The following is a 19,276-nucleotide window of genomic DNA, read 5'->3' as shown; positions in this document are numbered from 1 at the left end:
TCGAATCTGAGGTGACCACAGTATGCATGGTAGTGTCATACCTCACATAAATCTTGGCACTGGTTTTCCTTCAGGTCCCAGGATTCCTTGCAGGGCTGCAGGCACTGTGAAAAGGAGGAACGGGTGTCAGTTCTTCAAAGGACACAGCCGCTTCAAAGCGCCGCTGCTGTGGAGATGGTTGCCTCCTGAGCTCATGTGCTGGCTGCCTGACAGGCACCTCTCCCCTGCCACACTCATACCAACCAAGTCACGCCCACTTTTTGTTACAGATGCCAGGCATACCTCCTATAGACATAAACATTCTTCTAGAAAAGCAAACACGGGGCGATGGGGTTGTCTGTTATGAGAAGACAGGCACAAGCTGTCTCTGAAATATCTGCTCATGCCTGGGTTTTCGGTTAGTGTGGGTCCTGACAGATTCTCTCTTCACGCCTTAACACTACCAGCCTCCCATACTGTCTCATTCTCATCCAGCCTCTTCTCCCGCTCATGTCTGGGCTTGATACACTCTGGTACTGGCACTAAACTCCCTTCTCTTTGCCATGCTGAACAGAGTGCGTTTAATAAATGATACACTTGGTTTAATGTGCTTGGGATTCCCTTTCTTTCTTTTTCTCTTTTTTTTTTTTTTAACCACGTGGAACAAATTTACTGAATGCTAAGAATAGGCGTCGGATAAAAGAAAAACCTCAGCATGAGTGCAGCTCATTTTGCCAAACATAATAGGATGATAAAACCTGAAATGAAAGTTTACCAATCTAGTCAAAGCCCTCTTGCTTTAAATACAACAACTCACCCCGAACGAATCAAATTCAATAAAAGCGAGTGTAATGTAACACAAAAGGTCCATGCATGTCCAATAGAATCAGGCAGATCGTGCTGCGGAAAAGCGAATGTATTCGGACTGGGAGGGAGAGGAGCTCCGGGGTCTTATGCGCTCCTGCTGCTGGCCACTGAGAGGTAGTGTAAAAGAGGAGAGCGAGTGCCGTTCAAACCGCTGCCAGGCTGCTTCTCTACTGCTCTGGGATCAGCCCAAACCGCACCAGCCCACGACCTGCCAAAGTCAGTCATTCAACCCTATTTAATTTAGACTCCTTCACCAGCTACAGCACCAAGATAGACACATAAATTTTCAACACATTCCTCGACATTCCTGATCCGGCACTGACTAATATCTTCGTCAGCGGGGAGGGGAAATGTGATATGGAGATCTGCTATCAGGCACGATGGTCCGCTTGCGACTAGAAAAAAAAAAAACGGTTCATGAGAACAGCGTGCAGTTACGTAAGCTACAGTACAGAGCACCGGCTAAATGTGGGCACCCACTGTTGAAATGGCAACAGCTAAAGTTGATGCAAGGGATCTCAGTCACACGGCCGGAGTTGCAGTTTAATTCGCTCATTAGGCAGCTCTGTCATTACAACGCCACTGCCAGTGAAAAGTTTATTTGCATTTTATGGAGTGTGGTGGACGAGCGCATGATGAAACATAAACCTTGCTTCTGGAGGAACATGCTGGTAATCAGGACTGCGCATACGCCTGCCAGTGCAAATGCACACAGCTTCGTGGTCGACGCCTTGCTTTGCTCTGCATTGTCTCAGGACGGCGGCAAACTCTGGTAGCGTGTTAAGTCCTAAAAGGAGCAGATCAGGTTGGGCCGAGGGGGGGCGGGCGGGTGTTTTCTTAATTACATCACGGCAATATAGATATCACACCACTAATGTGAAATAAAAGGTGCCAGGAAGAAAAATGGACAGCTTGGATGGTTGTGACAGCACGGGGGCTCCAAAAGAAACTAACGCGGTTTCTACAGCGCTGATCAGGTGAAACCACCGTAACACCTCGGAGAATTAGGATGACACACGAGCTCACTCTCACTGTCCAAGTTATGCCTCGGTCTATGCTGTTTTAAAATCATCTGCTATTAATAATAAGGTGACCCTATATCATTAATTCTGCTCTCGATTGCGTCCTCTGGGAGCAGAGCCTGCAGCGCGGCAGCAGCAGCCTCAGCATCCCAGACTCAATGCGAGCACCACGCTGGAACAATGAGGTGTTGAGGCAATAACCGCGTGCTGCACCAGCGTTTGAAGGACACGCTTGCCAGTAGACGCACATGTTAAAGCCCCCCAAATCCCCTCTACAAATCACTGAACATACACACATAAGCCCGGGGGATCAAGCTCATTTTACTCATTGAAAGATCTTGTGTGTAAGGCCTGAATGCATTCCGCTGGCTCTTCTTAACGATCAATCCTCTTCTCCACTTTTGCCACAAACACAAGTGAAAAATAGAATCGTCGTTACCTCGAGATGCTCGGACTTGAGTGCCAAACAGCATGAATTAACACAGCACATTGCGCACCGAGGATATTGCAACACGGATCAGAATGCTGGCTGTGTGCTCAGTGATGTCTCACCACCATGGGCCAAGATTTCATTTTCTTTCTTCTTTTTTTTTATTTTTTTTTATTAAATCTTCAGGACAAAAGTTCTCAACTAACAAAAACTTGATTCTTCCAGGAATTTTGTGTTTTGTGAATGTATCAGGACAGGGTGGTTGTTTCTGGTGAATGAAACAATACATCGTAATCGACACTCTTTAAGACAAAAAAGAAAGAAAGAAGAGATAGATAAGAATCTGTGTTGAAGCAGAGATCTCCCTGCAGGTGTGCTGAAAAACTGACAATCTGTCAGCGTTTCTTCCCAGACACACCCACAATCTGACATTTAAGTAGGGAAGCAGAGGGCAGACGACAGATGTCTTGCCAAAGCAAATAGGGATGGCTGGATATAATTACAAAGGTGCTCTCATCAATCAATTGCCTGGTTCCTATTTATACAAATTTTTTGTTTTTTTTGGTTTTTTTGCTCAACCTAAAACATGGTACAGATGCAGCCAAAAACATGCTTGGGATGGCGCCATCACATATTTTCTATAAGCTCTTCTGAGGAATTTTGAGGATGTGCCAACTTCACCACACCGTCTGCAGGTCGACACCCTCGTCCTTGTCAAATCCTCCTTTCTGCTTTTATATGTCTGGAGTTTATGAATGTGTTACATTGAGATTTCCATTGACAATTGCACCCACAAAGTGTTGAACCAAAAATATCCTCCATGCATTAAATCTAAATCTATTATGTTAATGGGATCGCGGCGATAGCTGTGGTTAGTATTAATGGGTTCCCTGGAGTTTTTTGGCGCCCTCAAACATTTGCACATGTCACACCGATAGCTGGTGTTTGACTTCTGAAACGCAATCTGGGAAAATACACCATGAGACTGGAGCGGAGAGCATAATCGAGCTGGACATAGTGCATCTCTTGGGCTTGGGCGCCAGCATTAGGTCCGCCTCAAGCAAATCTCACAGGCTGGCAACACAACTGCCATCTGTTTGAGTAGCATAAGGAATGCATGTAATTATTCTATGGGATGTTAACATATTCCAGGACAAATTTCACCCCCGCCCCCCCCCCCCCCAAAAAAAGAAAACAACCCCAAAATGCTTTGCTGTGAGTTGTAAACAAGACTACGGGGGTTGTTTCTATGGACCTGAGCTGTTGCTCTTAACAAAAGCATTTGAGTGGCTGATTTCCCCTTTGTCCTCTTATCTCCGGACCCAATGGTGACACATTCTGCATGGTTAAGTAGGAACATCCATGGCGCTCTTTCACTCCCCATTTCACGCTGTAATAAAACGCAGCAGTTGTTACTCTGGGGGACCCTGAAAAGCATTCTGTGGGGCCGACGAGAGAGTCAGGCTGAATGGCAGCCAATGCCACAGCCCATCTTCAATTCTTTTTTTTCCTTTTTTTTTTTTTCACACCGAAGACGAGGCGGGGGTGAGGCGACGGTGGTGGTGAGGGGGTGGTGTGGTGGAGAGGAGAAGCTTTTCTGTATCACACATGGTTATCACTATCCATCATATAAACACTTTCTGCCCCTAGTGGGTGACGAGAAGAACCCAAACTACAGAAAAGCATACATTATTAGATCATAGTCATGTAAGCATTTTTTTTTTTTTTTTTTTTGCTAATGAAGCATGAACTGCTACCAAGCAAGGTGGCCCCGGGCTCAACATTACACTATGTGTACAACATATTAGACGGGACGTTTTTCTAAACGATGCAGGCAATTTCCCCCACATTGGTGGAAAAAACTTTAATTGCACAATCCCGCGTTGACGCGCAGGGCAGCCACGACTGACTGACATTTTGCGAACGCAATTCAGCAGACACAAATCATCTGTGTTCAACATTTACATAATAACTGGAGGACCTCAAGCACGCTCACGCTGTCATCACCAAAAGCGCACATGTAGCATCTGGGAAGATGAAAGTATTGATCCCTGCACTGATAGCCAGTATCAAGCTCGAGAGGTGCCAGCGAGTATTTACAAGGTGCCATCGCCGGGCCCTTCGGATGAAGCCACGGCGCTCTGCTTCTCTGGAGAAACTCAGATATGGAGGAATCTCTGTTGTTCATCACACGCGTTGTAAATCTCACCTCCCAATCTCATTGAGTTATGGCCATTTTTTTTTTTTGCTGCCCTGGCGCTTTTCACACCGCCGATGACCGGACTCAATTATTCCAGCAGCTTTCAGCTCCCTGCTCATATCTATCGACCCATCCAAGACAGAGTCGCTTGGTTCTGCTCTCTCCCTCGGCGAGGCAGGCACTTTACTCCACATATTCACTCACTTCTCACTCTATTTCACTTTTATTTGGCTGTCGTCTCCCCTCGGCTTCCTCGGTTTCTTCTCAGTTCTTATATCTTCCCCCCCTTTTGACTTTTGTGTTCCCTCTCTCTCTCTCTCTCTCTCTCTCTCTCCCTCCCTTTCTCTCCCTCCAACGACCATGTCCACTCAAATCCCGATCCAGATACACTTTGAAACTTTTCATCTCTCTTTCTTCTGCTCTTCCATCTGCACTAAGCCAGTGCGTTCATCTTGACGTGTTCCGAAATTCTCTCCAAAGCAGATAAATCTGGAGCACACCAGGCTCACACTGCAGTGCAGACAAAGAATTAGCTTTTTATCATTTTATCATGTCATATATCTTCAACAAATACAACCAGCCAGCCAGAACACTTTCACTTGCCAGCTATGTTATGAGGCCATGTTTTTGGAGCCTGCAACATTTTTCTCCTGTAACATGTGTGCGTGCACACGTGCGTGCGTGTATGTGTATTTATTATCGAGCATTAAAGCTCAATGTCACCTACACATTTTGCAGCCCGTATGGGAAACTAGTATGCTGAATATTTGAGCACGCTGATACACAAAATGAGCAACTGTGTGGCGCTTTAAAGTAGGGCTGTATCCAGAAGACGACATGTATTATTCATTGATATGATAATCATTATCATATAAATGCGTCAAGAAATTAATTTAAAAACTTTAGTAAAGAAAAGTTGAATTAATAAAAAAAAAAAAAAAAAACTTCTTTCCATCTGGGATATAAAACTCAATCCGTGTTTGGCATTTTTTAATATATGAGCAAAACTTTTTCTTTTTTCTGGTCAGTCAGCTAATTTATTAATTTAATAATCTAGCTTTATTTGGAAAATGGAGAATAACTATGCAGTCAACCCACTTCCTTGCTAAACAGTATTTTTTAATTATATAGAATCTATTCATTTAAAATTGGGCAACGTTTAGACATTTTTAAATGTTTTTCCATCAGTGGCCATAGTCTCTCAATGCCTGTGTCAATTCTTTTCTCTTTACAAGAAAGAAGCATACTTTATTTATTTATACTTTCTTAGCAGCATTTTAGCAGTTCCATTCGAATTTCACAATAATTACACATACTTGAAGCTGCGGGCTACAACAGCCATAACCTGTCCGCTGTGGGATTCAAACCTGCAAACCTGCAAACACAAGCTCGCTTCTATAACCTCTTACATGAGGTTTGCAGAGGTGCACTGAACACACACACACACACACACACACACACACACACACACACACACACACACACACACACACACACACACACACACACACACACACACACACACACACACACACACACACACAAGAGAGACACACATGTCTTCAAGCTATCTTTCATAGTGAAAAATAATTTCTGGATCTTTTTTAGCTCTAAACAATACAGTTACCTCATCGGTGGTGGCAACAGAGTTTCATCAGGTTAACCGGTCTGAAACATATTTCACACGGTACCGGAGCTGTGATGTGACTGACTGTAAAATCAGATGCTCGTAAGAATTTCCAATACATCGCATGGCGTGTCATTAGGTTTCAAGGGGTTGTGAAAATATAGGGAGTAAATCAAGAAGAAGATATCCTCGTTCCGGGCTGTTATTAAGTCTAGACGTAGTATTTCCTCAACCTAACATGACCCTAATGGTGCATTAAGTCCAAGAGATATTGTGTATTTGATTTCTGTGCCGCAGTAAATCAGCACAGGTGTGTGCGCGGAGCAGACACAGGGTGGATCAGGTAGATCAAAAAGATTAACGGCGTGCTGACTCGAGATGTGAGTTCGCAACGCTACACTCAGCCAACTCACACAAGAGGTGGTGAATATGAGACGAGAGTTTTCCATAAGATGGGGCTTGCTTATCTAAAAGTCAACCTGAGGGTTTCAGAAAAAGGGAGATTTGCTGAGAATTTAATCATGTAATTGTATTAAAGTTTCACATGCGACACAAAAGCCTCGTGCAGAAATTTGATGTGCATATTTCATATTCATACAGACTTTTTGGTCCGTTATTTGATGAGGGAACCGATAAAATGAAACCGCAGCAGTTGTATAAGTTTCCTATTCTGAAATTACATAAGTTTCTCCAAACGAAGGAAACCTACAGAGTTCGGGGTGTCAGTGGAGGATTGCTGCAGTTGGAAAAAGACAACAATTACAGCATGTCGGTGCTTCTTCGCTTCATTTGTTCCAAAAAAAACCAGGTAACGTCTGTGTGGAGCAAATTGGTATCTGTCTGCTGTCTTCTGTCTGAAGATGCATCCAAACCATTCTGGAACATGGAACCAGATCCAATATAAGCTCTTATTGGTTTACAGTCATCGTAGCTGGTTTTGGGGAAGGACAAGCTGTCAGCCGGTGACATCCAACAGCACCTGAGAGATACAAAAGTTTCTCAATGTGTTTTTTGGCAATTCCTCTGGAAATAGGAGACGCTCGCACTATTTCTATTATCGCAGCAGCCCATCGATTGTATATCATGATTATAAATAACAAGCGAGGCCGTTATGATAAGTATGTTTTTTCACGTGGACTCGAGATTGACACCGGGGTTCTTCAAATTTCCCTTGCACAAATAATGACATACTTTCCAAATCTCCAAGTGTTTTACAGCTCTGACAAGGACATATGCTGTGAGCATTTCCACTGTCATAATTCCTTCATCTTTACAACCAACTAAAACAAGGCAGTGGTCCAGCTCCAGCGGTCTGAAACCAAAAGCATAGGTTTCAAGACTTTTTAGATTTTGTTTGTCAAACCAGAAATGGAGACGGTGAGTAACCTAGCAGGTGGTGTCATAGACACTCTTTGAGCATCACTTTAATTATTAATTTAAATGCAGTTGAGGGTGCAGACAACAAAGAGCTGAAAAGGAATAGCTTGGCAGAAAGTGAGAAGAAGAAAAAAAAAAAAAAAAAAAAAAAGCCAGAGCGGGAGGGGCATGCATGAATTATACATTTAGCCCACAATCAGAGGTGCCTGCACTATTTATGAGCAAAAAGCCCACACAGCTTAGCCAGAATTGTGCTTTGTCTGCCGTGGAATGCAATAGCAGTTCACTTAATACTTAATGACTCTGAAGTTTCACCCAGACTCACACACACACACACACACACACACACTGATGCGCCGCTCTGGACAGGCTCCTTCTCTTACAGGTCTTCTGCCATCTCAAGTTGTTATGTTCTGCAGTGACAACGGACAAAATTACAGTGGCTGTAACCAGAGCCTCAGTTATCACCTACCTCTGAGCTCAGTTTACATTTCATGACAATTAGACTCAACAGGATGTATCCATCATGTAGGGTCAGATTGGTGATAAAGAGGCCAAAAAGCTTTTCACTGTGACATGGCATGGGAAAGCCAAACCCACTCCGCCGTTCCCTGAAAACCATGTGAAATCTGCCCAAGGCATGATTTACTGTATTTACTCCCACAGCATCACACTGAATAATGTTATGATGACTGATTCATAGAGGCACGGAGTTGAAAATGGGATCACATGATGAAACGATTCCAGAGCCGAAGCCATTTATTCTACATGTCTATACAGTTGATTTACAGCAACAATAATCAACTCACATTTTCCATGAAAGGGGGATGAAAAATGCATTTCTGCCATGGTAATATCAGTCACTGTCAAACGGGAAGATAGTAAACAAGATAAAAGAGGGCAGCCCTGCTGGCTCACGCTGGCTCTGACCACTCAAGCCGTGTCAATCCCCACCTCATCTCCGAGCGAATCACACCAGACCTGGAGATTCTGCCCCAATGTAGGGCAACAACATGTAAAACACAACAGACTGCAGAGGGGAGGAAAGCCGTCCTAATCCCTCTTTGCCGTCACATTCCGCCACTATCTCTGCTTGTTTATTTGAGTTTCCGAAACATTTGAATTTCATCAATCCTACTTGGCCTCTCCAGCTTCCACTCACAGATCCTTACCCCTTCCTTTCATCTCACTGTCTTTCAAAGATAAAACGTCAAGTTTTGTGAAATAATCCACATTTAAAAAAAAAAAATGAATTGTGTTTGCTGGAGGTGATGATTGAGTTCTCTTTCATACTGATTTCAAAATGAACAACAAAGACTTCACCGGTGCGGGAAAACCTGGGCATGTTGAGTCAGAAGACTTTTGGATTCATAGGGTTGCAGGAAGCAAACAAAAGAACAAAAAGCATGTCGTGCCCTTCATCTCCCGTGCATGCTCAGTCTGGAAATGTACTAAAGTAGTCATATCCAAGTCAAAGGTTAAGAGAGCTGTTGATCAGTCAGTCTCTGCCATACGTCCTGGTGTCTGTTGTTGTGAAACTGTCACACACAATCTATGGGATTTATCTCTGGGATGTGACAGCATTGAGTGGAGCTGGAATACACTGATAAGCCCCACACTCCACTGAGCACAGCAGCTTTAAGATTCTTGAACTTTAATCTTCCTTTGACCAATTTAACTCTTGGCACGATTGGTTTGGTGGCGACATTTTCACTATGACCACCAATAAAAGCCACATTACAGTTGTTGGGTTTTTTTGCATCAACATTTCATGACACGTGAGCTTGTTGAGGAGACAGTGTCAAAGTCAATGTGGTTGTGGTTTGTGTTTTTTCGGCCAATGCATCCTCCGATTGAGAATAAACACATGGATGACAGCAGATTGTCTCAGTGTGACTGGTCATTACTGCTAAAAGAGGATTTCACAGCAGCTTTGATGACATTAATCCTTCATGGGAATGAAATCCCCTCTGACAGGGAGAACATGGGGAATCGGGCTATCTGTGAAAGGTTGATTATCTTACAAAATAAATGGCCACTGTTTAAAAGGCCTCAATGCTCTGTGGGATCAATAAAAACACAAGCTGGTATGAGCGAGTGAGTGTGTTTTTTTGTGTGTTGTTTTTTTTTTTTTCACAGAGGATTTCCCAGAGTGCTTGTCGCTCCGAAATTAAAGTCACAGCACTGCAGAGGAGCTTTGGGTTTGAGCTTCCTTTGCTGACGAAGACTAAACTGCATATCTACAGCCACAGTCTCTTCACCTCCTCTCTTGTGGTCATGTCTTTGGGTTTTTTCTTTTTTTTCTTCTTCTGCTTCTTTTTTTTTTTTGCTGTGGGGGTTTTCATTCCCTGCCACCCACCATGTGAATAATGAGCTCCACAGATAGCAGCCAATGAAGCAACCCCCCCCTCCGTTAACCAATGAAACTTAACAACCATGTCCAGATCAGGTCCTTCCTGCTGGGACTGACCAGCCCTGCTTCACACTCCTCTGCCACCCACACACACACACACACACACTAACACTCACACTGCCTCGAACGAGGATGAAATGCAAGCAGAGACGATTCGGGTAAAACTCCAGGGCTTCCTTTTTTTTGCACAATCTCCAGCAATCTCCAAATTCTCATACTTGCATTTCTCAAAACTGCAAAATGAATGAAGTCAGACTGACTGGGAGCATTTCTAAGATCTCTGCTTAGACGCACACCGGCGAGCCATCCAGACACAGCCTACTTGACAGATTGATTTCCAGCACAGCTTGCTTTGAGGTGTTGCTGCTGGTAATGTGACTAACACAGAGAGGTGCGATGAATGTCTGGCCTCAACATGACCAAAAGGTGCTTTGAAGTCCGTCTAAGCACCAAACCATTCCAGCCATGCCCAGCTGTAAAACTACCAGCCTGCACCCCTTTTATCAGAGCACCTCAGAAAATGCAACACTACTCTAAAGGAATGGTGAACACACAAAACACTTTAAATTAATTAAGTAAAAGTGGTCTTAATGATGATTAATGTAACCAGGTAAATAAGTTAGTGCTTCTGAATTAATTTTATAGGTTCAAGTGACCCAGAAAGAAAGAACAGCTGATGGGGTAGATTGACCATTTTATTTTGGCGTGAGAAAGTGTCTGGGTTGGAAGGGGGGGTTGACAGTGGGCTTTGAAAGACACTTTTGAATGTGACATAGTAGCATTCCACTGATTGTTATTCAGGGAAAAAAAAGAAAACGCTCCAAAGCTTCCAACATGTGAAGACGATGGCGCATGTAATCCAAAAGAGTAAACACTTCCTATTCTTGTCCTGGAATTTGCAGCTTAGGGTGTGATTGATAGAGAAAGAATGTTCAAAAGAGCCACCTGGAATATGTGAGACGTCTATGAAAGACATGTACGACTCATTGCCATCAAATGGAGACGAGACAATGTGGCTTTCTAAGCTTTTTCTCTGCACATGCTCGATAAGTGAATGCAGGAAAGAAAAAAAAAAGGCGAGATCACAGTCAAGTGTGGAGTCAAGTCAACGTCTCCCTGCTAAAAGATGTTATATTTCAGCCTACAGTTCCCATTACAAATCAGTTCTGAGTCACTGAGGTGTTGCTCTCAATGGGGGAAAGTACACAAATAAGAAAAAAACTAATATTCATTCTGCAGGAGAGAAATTATATTGCACTTTCTTGCTCAGGAATTACAAGTGATTGGCACTTTCCAATGACTCACTGCAGGCCAACTTACCCGGGCATAATGCACATGTCCTTTCTTCTCGGCCCTCCGTGGGAGAGGTTTGAGTAATGAAGCGCACAACTTTGTTGCCGACCGGCATTTAGCCGCCTTAAGTCAATCCCAGCATTTGATGTGGAGCCTGGATCACACCCATGGGGAGAGCAAACCCGGCTAATATCAGCTATGCTCTGGAAGCGGAAAGCTTCACACACACACACACACACACACGCACGCACGCACGCACGCACGCACGCACGCACGCACGCACGCACGCACGCACGCACGCACGCACGCACGCACGCACGCACGCACGCACGCACGCACGCACGCACGCACACACACACAAAGTCTATTTTCTTTGCCCCAGCAGAAAAAGAGAACACCCTGGAGCTTTCAAAACTTTCAGGGAACACATCCAAACTTCTCAAGAGGGGAGCTCTAACAGTAGGGAGACCAAATGACAATAGCTCATAGAACCGCCTGCTGTCTGCTTTCCTGGCGTCTCCCCGCTGAATGGAGTTTGTCTGCTGGTCCAGTGTTATGGCACGATAATGACTCCCCAGCTCTTCAAATGCCACTTCGCTCCGCTCTGGAGAGAGGGCAAGCAGGTTAATTACCATGACAATGGGGACACTGAGAGCGAGGCGGACTCTGGACACCGCATTCGAGATGACCGGGATGACTTTCTCATCACGAATGGAAACAGGAGGCTTTGATTTGCTCAAATGCAGACAGATGGACGGGGTCATAGCATCTTTGTCTAAACTATTAGGGAACTCTTCCTCGCATTTTCCTCACAGGCAGGGAGCTGTTAGTGGGGCTTTAAAAAAAAAAAAAAAAAAAAAGCTTCAGGGTGGACAGGCCTTCTGCCCTAACGTACTCCCCAGAGCCACTGCCTTTGTCTCTGTGTTTGACTGTGTGCTGTTCATGAAGTGAAGAGGCTAATCAGTGGCTGTAGCGCTATTCACGGGGAACCACTGTACAGCCTGGGCCCATTTGGTACAATTGTTAGAGTGTCCACAATAGGTCTGTGTTTTGACACAGTAAACACATGTCCTGAGTGTGCACTCCAGTCATTGATGTGGATGTGTAGCCGGGTGATGTTTTCTACCAAAACATTGACTTTTTGGTGCCAAATTAAGTTTAAGCACCACTCCCTGGCTCGCGTCCCGAATGGCTGAACAGAAACCGAGGATTCATTTAAATGAGTTAAATTTGGAGAGCTCTTCAAACCAAAAATGCCAAAGAAGCATGTACAACAGCAACACAAGCATGTCATTATTTTTAAGGGCTCACATCAAATCCGGCCTCATGTATTCACAGCCACCGAGCAGGATAAAGAAGTGCTAACTGGCATGCTTGTTACAGCAGAGAGAACAAGAAGTCCATTAAAGAGTGTTTGGACGTTTGCAGAGTTTCAGCAGTGTTAGCTGGTTGATTATGAAAACAGTATGCTGTCCTCAGACTCACAGCCAGCAAAAGCCTTTTTCAAACATAAAACTCGGCTGTATGACTGGGGAACGACCCGTGCCAAGAGCTGATGTTGGCTATCGCAGTGGAAAGGAGAGAAACATCTCTCACAGAACCGTGGTGAAAACAAAAGAGGATCGCTTTCTTCACTGCATGTTACACAAGTTTCCAAACATGACTACACTTTTTAATTAGACAAAGTGCATTGCAAAGCAAAGAAAAGCTTGAATTTGTTCCTTTTGGTTTGTATTCAGGACCTCAGTTATGTCTTCTTAACCTTTTTATTATGAAATTACATTAATCTCATCTGGATTTATTTTGTTTTAATAGCACTTGAATATTGTTGTTATTGGACGGTTGTCCTGCAGAAGTCCTGGGGACATTGGTGGGGGGTGGGCACGCAAAACTCTCTTACTTCAGTTTTTTTTTTTGTTATTTCGATATTTTGTTATAGATATTATGGCAATGGTTTGCATGCAAAATCCAGTTAGCAGCTATGGTGACGCAGAGCAGCATCTAAAACAAGCAGAGGGCTGCAGGATCAGGACTGGACGCCAGAGTTACAAACTCTTGCTTTGTAGGCTGTGACCGGTATGTCTTCAGGTGTAGTAGAAAGCACAAAAGCTCGGTTGTATCCAAGGCAAATGCAAATTGCTTAGGAAACAATTTAAAATTCAAAAAGGGAGTTTGGAAATCAAACACGAGGGGAGACTCTGCAAAGCAGCTGATACTAGACACTGATTGTGATTAATATGAACACCACATGTGAGATCATATTAAGTAAGCATGAATAGCTGCAGAGAGTCTGTATTTCAATGACTTTTCAATTAATCACCATTAATGTTGTAATAATACACGTTGAACAAATTCCCAACTTGCATTCCTCTATAAGTTCACCGACGTCCATGCACGAGGGTGATCGACGCTTATAAGGACCACATCTAGTCAAATTAGTCATCTCCTTTACAATAACATCCTCCTAGTCTCTATATGATATTTTGACAGTTTTTTTTTTATAGCATTGAAGCAAAATCTAGAAAAGAGCAAAAACAGATGCACAGATTCATGACAGAAAATAAGAGTGTCCATCAATGAATATGTGTTGCATATGAACTATTTTAAATCCTAATGAGCATGCTGCAATTCATTATTTGGTTTCTCTGACTGTGTGAGGAGATGGGAGCCTCAGACAGCTCAGGAAAGAACTGTGGAGCATTTTGCTCGGACCAGGCTCTGCGAGAGGATCCTCCTCCTTCTGTGACTTTCTGTCTGCAGCCTATATGGCACATCTCTGAGGGCCTTGTCAACAGCTCCAGGAGAGTCTGATGGAATTTGTCAGCACTATCTTTTCAGCGGGGCTGTCAACGCCAGCTTTGTCTCAACCGTCTTTGGGACAGGACACAAAACACAAACAAGCCCTGTGGGAGACGTGCCACACGGCATCCAAGTGAACTGCCAAATGACAACAGGAAACAAAAACAATCACGCTTTGCCTTTTTTTATAAATGGACACACGTTTCAACGCTTCAAATTTCAAGTAATCGGATAACAATTACAATGGCAAATGATTATCTATGAAGGCAGAGACGATTTAAGGGAGTGCAAGCGCAAAAGAAAACTATTTCACTTGGAATTCCTGCAGGCTTGGAAAGAAAAAGAAAAAAAAAACTTGTCCTGTCTTGACTTGTGCACTTTACATTGTATTATCTTGTATGTGGCATGTGTCTTGTTCATGAAAGAAATGAAACCCCGCTACCTTGGAGCACTGCTTGTGATTCTGGCACCACACCAACGATCCATTATTCTGTGAAAGAGAAGAGAAAACATGATCAGTCATTAGGGATACTGTTGAAAATACATGTACAACAATCTATTCATCAAATGAGCATTAACAGTAACTTTAAATCTTTTCTCCTCCATCGCAATACACCACCATACTGAATTCCTTAAGACAGGGCCCTCTTGATTAACCATCGCGCTGGGAGCGGAGAAATGTAATAAGCTGGCTTCGAGTCAGCTTTTTTGCATGGTGAGTTCATACAGCCGGAGCAGGAAGGCCGGGTCACCATAGCAAAGCCAGGGCAAACCTCCGGTCAGTTTCAGCAGAGCATGGCGACCTCAGCTTTTCGGAGGATTTCTTTGATCTCTCAACACGCCCGGCCCAGAGGTCACAGAGGCAAAAAAAAGTGATGTCAGCACTCCCGTGTAGACAACACACACTGCCAATTTCCTCTAATTGCTGTGGAAGTGCCACCTTCTGCACTCAAACAAGGCAAGCATTTGGTCTTAATAGCGCCGGGTATTTATAGACTCTCAATGCATAAAATATGGAGGATTATCAAGCGGAGGACCGCTGGGGGTAAATGTCCTGCGTGAGTGGCCATTTCCTGTTTTTCATTACGAAGAAGAATGATGTCGTATTTCTGTAAACACAATTGTGCTTGAAAAGCAAGTGCTTGTAAATAAACGGCCAGCTGGTCATGACAAAGGAAATAAAATATTTTAGGGAGCTCTTTATCTCAAAATTAGAAATTAAGCTCATTGTTTGACTTCTGGTATATATATATTTTTTTTTTCTTTAAGCTGATATTTAGCAACAGCAAACAGTAAACAAACATTGATTAATTCCTTAATCCCTTCTTGAACATACGTGATTGCAGCAACTAGCAATTACGCCTTCAACAAATAAACAAATTCATCATATTCAAGTGCTTTAGAGTAGATAGACATTGAAGGTATGCAGGATTATGGTCATTCAGGAGGAGGATTACTAATATTTGAAAATAATTATATACAGACTGTGAGTTCTTAGCCATATTAGCCATATGATTCCTCAAACTTGGGCACGACAAAGCGATTTGACTGAATAATGTCACTCTCTCCTGAATCAGAGGAGGAATTCATTATGACTTCAGTATGTAAGAACAGCAAAGTTAACCTGTACGTCATTTACATTACAGCAAAGGTATCCTCGGGAAATAAACAATAAATGTTGTATAGACAGAATATTCTATGCATGTTGCCGTCAAATGCAATCAGGTGGCAATCTTGACATTTTTTGACACTGTCAGAAGATTGTCGGACTAACTGTGCTCTGAACCCCGACAATGCCGACAAAAGTCATGAAAGTGAAGGGGAAAGAAAGTGAAAGTTAAGCTGTTGGGTTGGATTTAGTATTAAAAAGAAGAAAGGATCTGAATCAGTTCAAAGGTTGCAAATAGTAGAGAGGAGCAGCAACATCAGGTGATTTCATCGTCACTGCATTTTGGATCGATTGTCACAGCAAACATTTCAGTTTTGACCTTGTTCGCTCTGACTCTGGACAGCTGAAGGACTGCCAATAAATCAAATGTAAAAAAAAATTCTCAGTGGAGACTCAGTGGTTAGTCACTTTAATGGAATCCATTCAATTGGATGACCTGGCTCTGGGCTTGAGTGTTGGATGTTCCCTCTGATTCTTCCTGAAAGCTATGAAGCAGTGAGAAGCAGCCAAACGTTAAAGGGTCTGCAGGCAAAAGGTCTGCTTCAGTTCAATGTCAAGTTCAAAGCTTTTTTCCCCAACAATGTAATCCAGAAGAAATTTCCCATGAGACATTAGGAGAGGAGTTATCATTAAAGGGTTTAATTTGACATCCAGTACCAGTAAGTGCCGTGTTTTTAGTGTCAAGGATAATGGTCAGAAGACTTCAAAGAAATTCATGATTGGGTGTCTTCAGAGGATCTCATGCACAAAACACTGTAGATAAGGATGAAAATATATACGTTTGAGCACTAAAGAGAATGGAAATTGTAGTATCACGTTGAATTTTGGGAGGATTTTGGTTCACATCAGGAGATTTTGTTCTTTTCAGTGAGAAAAACATCTTCTCAGTACCCAAATGATTGATATATTATCTAAAACTCGCCAGTTGTGTATTATCTTGCCCCACGTTGGCCGATCAAAATCTGCCTGACGTTAATTTATCTGAATCTGAAATTATCTATCCCAAGCCAACCTCCACTGGTGACACCACATAAATAAGACTGACGCTTCCCCTGGCAGGCAATGCCTCCAGATAATTTATACAGATTGTCACAACTCTAAACCCTGTCCTAAATCATCAATCTGTTTTTGACACCTTTCGTTGCCCATCCATCAGTGGAGACAGGGCCAGATCCAGCGAAGAGCTAATTCTGCGGTGTGACAGCATCCCTGTAGCAGAGAAGCTCAGCAGGATGTTGCTCCAGCTGTCCAGGTTTGACCCCACCATTTCAGGGACCAACAGGGGAATAATTATAGGTCAGGACTTCATCCCTCTGACTCACCATGACATTCCTCTGCAGTCTGAACATTATGCAGTGCTGAGGACTGTCAAGGACTCCAGTGAATGAATTTTTTCCAGATACGCTCCAGTGTGACTGGGGTCGAGGAGGAGAGACCAGACGGTGGTCTATGAATATGTGCCTAAGGTGAACCCTGCGTTGTAGGCGACAGTGGATTGACTAACTGAGTCGTGTAAACAGGGCATTTATCACAGAGATACATTACCACTGCTGTCAGCTGAAAAGTCAGAGCAGGTGGCCAGGGGCGTGTTGTATTGTCTAGACAACTAAGAGGAACATGGACAAAACCTCTTTTATCTCTGAGGATACCGTTCCACCTTTTGCAAATGTTTCCTCTGATTCGGATTAAATGGATCTCGGGTTACATTGATGTCTTGTTTCCAAATTGTGTTTAATCCTCTTTACTCCAGCATTTTATTACACTTGCTGAGGAGACCTCGCAGTCTCCATTTGTAGACGAGTTAACAGCAGACATGACTTCAAAGAGCAGACTGGCGTCTCTGTCTTATGCATTGACAGCTCAGAGGACCTCAGGCATCACCGAAATAGCTTCTCCTTTAGGGCACATAGGCTCCACTGGAATAAAAGGCCTAAAGATTTAGGCATTGACTTGAGTGTGTGCGAGAGCTGTGGTCAATCTGCTCATCAATTATTCACTTTATATGAATAATTTGACAAACGCCCTGAAAGTGAGCTAATGTGTTCAGCGCATATCCACTGTTAACATGAAAGGGAGTTTCAGAGATCTCAAACAACACCGGTGTAAAGTTGTCTCCACTTAGGAATGAGGACTATTTGTCAAATGAGGTAACGCAGGGTATAGCAGCACCGGCTGCCCGAGATTTACAGACAGGACTGTCATGGTTTAAAAGCATTTACAGAGAGGTGAGGCCAAGCTGCATAGACCCCTATTCATCCGCTGTCTTCACTAATGAAAAACTCCACACATGAGAGGAGCACTGGCTGAGGCTTGATTCCACCGCAGGTTATTTAATATCAAAGGCAAAAACAAGGGGACACGGAAAAACTACTTTCCAATGTTTTTTCTTCCCTTCGCCTTGAACACAAATCTCTCAAGCAGGATGCTTAGCTTTTACTATGCAGCGCATAAGAAATGAATGACTGAATTTAAAACGTTACATTTTTATTGCTTTGAATGTAATAACAAGACCTCATGGACACACCTTGTTTTTGGCTGCACAGGTCTCCACATAAATAACCCACTACAAGGCTGATGCTTTCAGAATACATTATTGCACAGGGCTCCCAGAACGCTCTTAATATTTTAAAGTGTCCGGGGCTAATATTTACGGCTGGGTGTTCCCCTTTGTCTATTGTACTAGGGTGACAAGTTCCCCAAACGTGGAGTAAAATGTCGATAAATCTGTATTTGGAAATACTATTACATCAATAAATCTGGAAAGGCAATACATCTGACTACCAAAGGACTTCCCATGAGGTTCCTCCACTTTGTCACTCCACGCTTGTTTCCATTTCACACTAATTCAGAAGAGCTGCGGCAATTAAAGCAAAGTCTCTGATTTGTATTCTGATTCAGCCACATGAAAAGGAAAGACGTGTGGGTGTTCACAACATCTGTAATAACATCAAATTGCTCCAAGTTGCATTCCGGTTTTCACAGAATGATCATGCTGAAGTTCAAAAATGTTTTATTTTCCAGCTCACAAATGTGTTCAGGGAACAAACTTGCCTCTTGAACCGTGACCAAAAATAAGTAGCAGTCCTTATAGATTACTAGATATTGAGTAGAAACAGTAAAATATTAGGAAATAGCCACTGCGCTGACACACAGCTGGGGCATTTCATTTCCATTAAGATGGAAAGCGCCGTACGTCTTGGTTTTCCTATCGGGTATTAAATGACCCCTGAAGGATGTCCGCATTGAATTGAGAGGTCTGTCGTCTCAATCACTGGAGTGGAGCTCTGAGGCTGCCTGTCGACCCGTTGCTGTAATAAGATCTGGCAGCGGAAGCAGATCCACCTGTAGGTTGTGCTGACTGAGCATGCTCCACTGTTGTGGTAACATCACATTAGGGCTTATCACATTTAGCACAATTGGGCGCCAGCATTTAGCAGGAAGGTGACCTCGGTGGAGCAGCAGTGGTAGCTCGGCGAGAATCTTGTACATACCTAGTAGGTGTGATGCTGGCATTTATTGGCAGGGCAAGGGGGTCGAGGGCACGGGGTGGGGGGGATGGGGGGGTTAGGGTTGGGGAGCCATATGTTTTTGCAGCTGACC

General features: G+C 43.4%; 1 protein-coding gene across 1 annotated transcript in view; it reads right to left on the bottom strand.

Moving 5' to 3' along the window:
- anos1 (anosmin 1) overlaps positions 1-19,276 on the bottom strand; it is a 44,682-nt gene that overhangs the window by 23,548 nt on the left and 1,858 nt on the right. Inside the window, exons 2-3 of the mRNA XM_080497578.1 lie at positions 14,450-14,497; positions 42-104 (exon numbers count right to left, since the gene is read on the bottom strand). Of these exons, the coding sequence (XP_080353704.1) occupies positions 42-104; positions 14,450-14,497 (111 nt within the window). The remainder of the gene's footprint in view (positions 1-41; positions 105-14,449; positions 14,498-19,276) is intronic.

Source organism: Blennius ocellaris (assembly GCF_963422515.1).
Source record: "Blennius ocellaris genome assembly, chromosome: 6".
Lineage (NCBI taxonomy): Eukaryota > Metazoa > Chordata > Actinopteri > Blenniiformes > Blenniidae > Blennius > Blennius ocellaris.
The sequence above is the reverse complement of the archived record's forward strand: the minus strand, read 5'-3'. Positions and strand labels throughout refer to the sequence as shown.